Source organism: Myotis lucifugus, unplaced genomic scaffold (assembly GCF_000147115.1).
Source record: "Myotis lucifugus unplaced genomic scaffold, Myoluc2.0 scaffold_37, whole genome shotgun sequence".
Classification (NCBI taxonomy): Eukaryota; Metazoa; Chordata; class Mammalia; order Chiroptera; family Vespertilionidae; genus Myotis; species Myotis lucifugus.
In genome coordinates, this window is record NW_005871085.1 from 721,209 (window position 1) to 726,804 (window position 5,596).

The 5,596-nt window shown below is 42.0% G+C and overlaps 1 protein-coding gene and 1 pseudogene across 1 annotated transcript; one reads left to right on the forward strand and one right to left on the reverse strand.

The window, feature by feature from the left end:
* LOC102416949 lies at positions 1 to 1,916 on the forward strand (annotated as a pseudogene).
* A 1,999-nt stretch (positions 1,917 to 3,915) lies between these two features.
* Positions 3,916 to 4,860, reverse strand: LOC102417265 (olfactory receptor 2A12). The gene has a single exon (XM_006087361.1). The coding sequence runs from the start codon at positions 4,858 to 4,860 to the stop codon at positions 3,916 to 3,918; it is 945 nt and encodes a 314-aa protein (XP_006087423.1).
* Between the last annotated feature and the right edge of the window lie 736 nt (positions 4,861 to 5,596).

Consider the following 5,596-nt stretch of genomic DNA (forward strand, 5'->3'; position numbering starts at 1 on the left):
ATGGAGATGGATGCAGGTGTGGTAAATACGTGGGGAAGGGTACACATGCAATTATGTACTAACACAGAGGAGGGTCCCACTGACTCTTTTTTTCGCTGAGGGGTGTGGAAACGAGTTCACATGAGAGGCAATACTTGAGGTGGCCCTTGAAAGACGAATAGGAGTTTGATAGATGGGAGAGGATAGAGAAGGGCCTCCAAGATAATATAAGAAATTTAGAATATTTTTCCACTTATCCTACTCCTGATATAAAGGTTATCGTTTTTAAAATTTTAATTTACTTAGTTAACCCCATACGACATTATCAATATTGGTTTACAGAGACAATGTTCATTTAGATTCACCCAGATGCATATGGCTTTCCTTGCTCTTTATTCCTTCTTGCTTCAGACCTTCCATCTGCATTTACTTTCTTTCCTCCAAAGTTCTTACTTCAGAATTTTCTTTGCTGGAGTCCTGCTGGTGACAAATGTTCTTAATTTCTGTTACTCTATACATCTTTATTTCATCTTCATTCTTTAATGATATTTCGCTGAGTACAAAATTCTGCGTGGGGCCGCCTCCCTGGGGCTCAGTCTGCCGGAGACCTCATCCAAGCCCACCTGCTTCTGGAAGAAAGAGCCAGACTTCTCAGAGATCAGTCTGTTCAACAAATGAGACCCCAGGGCCTTCTGTATGTTCAGCAAAGGAAGCTTACAGTGACCTCCTGAAGGAGGCCCCATCTCCATCTGGGTTCTGATGATGCCACTACTTGTCATGTTGTGGTCCTGGGGTCCTCAGGTAATGGAGCTACCTGCTTGACGAATTGTGATGAACTGACACCAAAGCTGAGGGTCCCTTGATCATGAACTCCACACAATCCTTTCCACCATGCTCAGTGTGGAAGGCTGGAAGTGCACCTTAGCCATAGTCACAAAAACTTACTCATCAACTTCTTAGTGAATTTGACAGGCAAGACGATGACATTCACTTAGTGACCTGTGTGATAGAATTAAATGACTGGGAAGAGCCCTGGCCAGTGTTGCTCAAGGGTTAGAGGGTTGGCCTGCTCACCGAAGAGTTGTGCATTCAATTCCCTGTTAAGGGCATGTGCCTGGGTTGCAGGTTCCATCCCTGATCCTGGTTTGGCTCGTGTGGGAAGCAACCAATCAATGTGTCTCTCTCACATGGATGTTTATCTGTCTCTCTCCCCTCCCTCCCTCCATTTCATTCTCTCTTAAAAAAAAAAAATCACTGGAAAAATATCCTGGGGTGAGGATTAACAAAAATTTTTTTTTAAATGACCAGGAAGAAAATGAAAACCACTTCCCAAAATAATGTATGGCATTGCTGTCAACATTAAAACTGGAAATTTACAGAGCCTCCTTCCAAGATCGGGTCCAGAAGAGGAGCTGGGTGCTCCATGAGCTTTACTAGGAGGACCAATGATTAGTATTTAAGATGCAAAGAGAGAGCAACTTGGTACAGGACTGTATTCCTGAATGCCATTTCCACGTGTGTATTTCTGGGCAGCAAGATGACACGCAAATAGCCTGGCTGGGTACCTCAGTTGGTTAGAGCATGTCCCTATACACCAAGGTTGTGGGTTTGATCCCCAGTCAGGGCACATACAAGAATCAACCAATAAATGCATAAATAAGTGGAACAGCAAATCTCTCTCTCTCTTTCTCTCTCTCTCTCTCTCTCTCTCTCTCTCTCTCTCTCTTTCTCTCTTCCTGCTTCTCTCTCTTTCTAAAATCAATAAATTAGAAAAAAGATGATAAGCAAACACTAGAGAACCTCCCACATCTCTGGCTGAGCCTTCCACTTTGTTGAACATATGAGATCTACCTTGATATTTTTTTAAATACTGATCTCCAACAAACATACTATTTCCTGGAAATTAAGCTCTGCTCTTGAAAAAAAAGGGGGGATAAAGAAAAGAGATGGCTTATGAGAAAATTATCTCTTCTCTAGGAAGCTAACAATAGGAATTAGCAAATAAATCAACTTTTTGGCATGACAGAGACCGGTTATGGTGGTTGGACAAAATATGAATTTGGAATCTATATCCGTGGAGTCTTAGTGTCTTTCAAGTGACATTCAAAATAATTTAAGTTAGCAAAAAAAGAGAGACAGAAATGAAAACATGTGTGGTCGTTGTTTTCTTTTAGCTCATTTCCACTGCTGTTCTTCAGAAGAATCTTGGCTGTCATGTAGCTCTTTTAAAAAAACCTGGCATTTCCCCTCCTTTGGCTACACTTAGGATAGTCTCTTTAACTATAATGCTTTGAAGATTCTCTCTGCGGTATCTGTCTGTAGATTTCTTTTTTTTATTCATCCTATTTAAAAATGTGTTTGCAAAAACCAGCTTTGTTTTGTGATTAGGGATAATATTTGAAGATTATTTAAGATCATAAGGGTGAATATTATCAGAAAAACATCATCTAAGACTTGCAAAAAGGCCCTCTTGGTGTTGCCTAGAGATCCTCTGAGGATTATCTGACTTTATAGGGGTGCATTCCTTTAATTGACCTTATATGGTCTAGGTCATTTTACAGCTCGGCAGGTGTAGCTGTGAAGTTATAGAAAACTATAGCAATGAAAATTATTCCTATCTAGCGTAATGCAAATGATTCGTATTCACAACAATGCAAATGTTCAGTAGAAAACATAAATTTCTATAAATCAAATTATTCCTTGAACTAATCCTAACATCTTATGGGTTCCTTCATGAATTAATGGGCTCAGGGAAATTTTTGATATGTAAGAAAAAACATAAAGAAAAAAATTCATAAGTTTATTAAGTTATTATTCTATTCTATATATCTAAAGAAAGTGAAAAATATTCTTCAGCAGTAAAAATAAACCATCATGGATACATACCCAAAACTATTGTTGAGTGATTAAATCAAGTTACAGAAGAATACATACTTTATAATTCAATTTTTAAAATCATGAGAACAAATAATAAATTGTTTGACAATTGTATTATATTATCTAGCTTCAAAAACATTAATACAAGCACTTATTAAAGTTTAAACCCTGAAAATAAACACTAAAATGTTAACAGTAGTTATCTCCATGTCTAAGGTAATGGTCAATTTTCATTTTCTTCCTTTTGTTTGCCTCTGGCTTTTGCAATTAAAAAGAAAAAACAAATAATTAGCTAAAGGAGACATATTCAATGCATGTAATAGACCCGTGGTCGGCAAACTGCTGCTCGAGAGCCACATGGGGCTCTTTGGCCCCTTGAGTGTGGCTCTTCCACAAAATATCACGTGCGGGTGCGTATGGACAGTGCGATTGAAACTTCGTGGCCCATGCGCAGAAGTCGGTATTTTGTGGAAGAGCCACACTCAAGGGGCCAAAGAGCCGCATGTGGCTCTCGAGCCGCAGTTTGCTGACCACTGAGCTACACAGTTGCACAGTATGTCTAAAATAACTGCAGCTTAGATTTTATAACATCTAGTGCAAAGAGCAGTGCTAAGTATTATCTGTAAATGCATGGCAGACAGTGAGGCAAGACTATCTTCCTGCACCATCTGTCTACTCTTTATGCCATTTTCATCCCCAAATCCTTTACACTGTGGAAAAGCATGTTCATATGTTAAACATTTGGCTGTGATCATATTGCACTGACATAAATTTTCAAAGGCAAGAAAAACAACCAGGAAAAGCAACAGAGCAATGGCCTTGAGCCATAAAGATATAGTCTTTGTAGAAGAAATCCTTTGCTTTCACTACTTAACTGAGTCATTCTGTGGTGGCAGCTGAAAGTTTTCCAACCAAGGAGGGATCTTCAGTTTAGGGATGGCCACACCCTCTCCCAGCTGCTTACAAACCCAGGACGATTCAGGGTGATCAGAACTGATGTATTTTTATAAAACCACATGAGCTCCATCATGAGTCTGGACAACTCTGAAAGATCCTAGGTCATTGAGCCATCTGTCTTCCAAGTACTTTCAGAAGGGCCCCCTTTACATCCTTGTTCCGGAGGCTATAGACGATGGGGTTAAGGAAGGCAGAGACAACATTGTAGAACAGGGCTAGCTTCTTGTCCCGCTCTGGGTTGTACCAGGAGCCAGGCCTCATGTACATGATCATGGCTGGCCCATAGAACATGGTGACTACAGTGACATGGGAAGCACATGTAGAGAAGGACTTGAACCTCCCCTGGGATGAACGAATTCTCAAGATGGAGATAAAGATGCGAATATAAGAGGCCAGGATGAGGGAGAGTGGGACCAAAAGCAGGATGAAACCCAAGATGAAATCCAACTGGTCATTGAAGGATGTGTCCGCACAGGCCAACTTCAGAACAGCAGGGACCTCACAGAAGAAGTGGTTAATTTTGTGGGGACCACAATAAGGCAGACGCATGGTGAAGACAGTGTAGATAAGGGCCCCAGCTATGCTAATGGACCAACAGACTGTGACCATCTTGATACAAACGGGACGGCTCATGAGTAGGGTGTAGTGAAGGGGGAAGCAAATGGCTACATACCTGTCATAGGCCATAATGGCATAGAGGACACACTCAGCAATGCCCAGGACCAAGAAGATGAACATCTGGGCTACACAAGCTCCCCAAGAGATAGTCATCCTTGGACATACCATATTAACCAACATCTGGGGCATGGTGGTGGTTACATAGCTCATGTCCACCAAGGAGAGGATACTGAGAAAGAAATACATGGGCGTGTGGAGGTGTGAATCCAGGTAGATCAGGGTGATGATGAGTCCATTGCCCAGAAGGGTGATGAGGTAGAGGAGGGAGAAGAAAGTGAACAGGGCCATTCTGACCTGTGACTCACTGGAGAAGCCAAGGAGAATGAACTCGGATACCAAGCTGTGGTTCTTTTTGCCAAGGCTCTGCATGGTGATTTACTTATTAAAGACAAAGAGAACTTCCCTGTTCTGTCCTTGGCCTTGTGGGAGGGAGGACAGAGTTGATAGAAGTTGAGTCACACGCACAGCATCTTGCACAGAAAGTTGCACACAAAAAAAGATTTGGTCAAACCTTTGCTGTGTTGGATGAAAAGGGAAAGGAAGCTAGGGCAGTCCTGGCACTGGGAAATAAGTCAGAAGGCCTGGATCTGGACCTTAATAGAATATAGGCTGCCTGACTGCCCATAGACCCTGCTCTGGAAGCCACCCTCAACCACAGAGGGCATCAGGTAGCCATGTCTGTAGCAGCGGACCCAGCCACTGCTGAATTCTACTAAGGATGTACACTTGTCAAAGCTGAAAGACAATTCTCTGCTGAGGATTTAAAATGATGACACTGAAAGTCTGTGTCAGTGGGCTATGGGTGGCTGAGATACTGTCAATGCAAAGCTGGTGCAATGGAAACTCAAAATCACAGGGGAGCTGAAGCTATAGAGTAGAAAAAGGGAGGTCTTGCAGTGATGATAAAATAGCAGGCATGCTGGGAAGCAGAGAAGAGACACCTCACAGCCTGAGCAACAGGGAGAGAGTGACTCTGCTTCCAGACTTGCTACCTCCAGCCCCTAAGGCCTGTCTGAACTTTGTTTCTTATGCTTAGATATCTGTGGGATTCTCTTTTGAGTCCTTACAAGTACCACCCAGGACCACATTTTAAATTCAGCTCTTC

Coding starts and splice junctions, on each gene's coding strand:
- LOC102417265 (XM_006087361.1), bottom strand. CDS start 4,860: ATGCAGAGCCTTGGCAAAAAGAACCACAGCTTGGTATCCGAGTTCATT.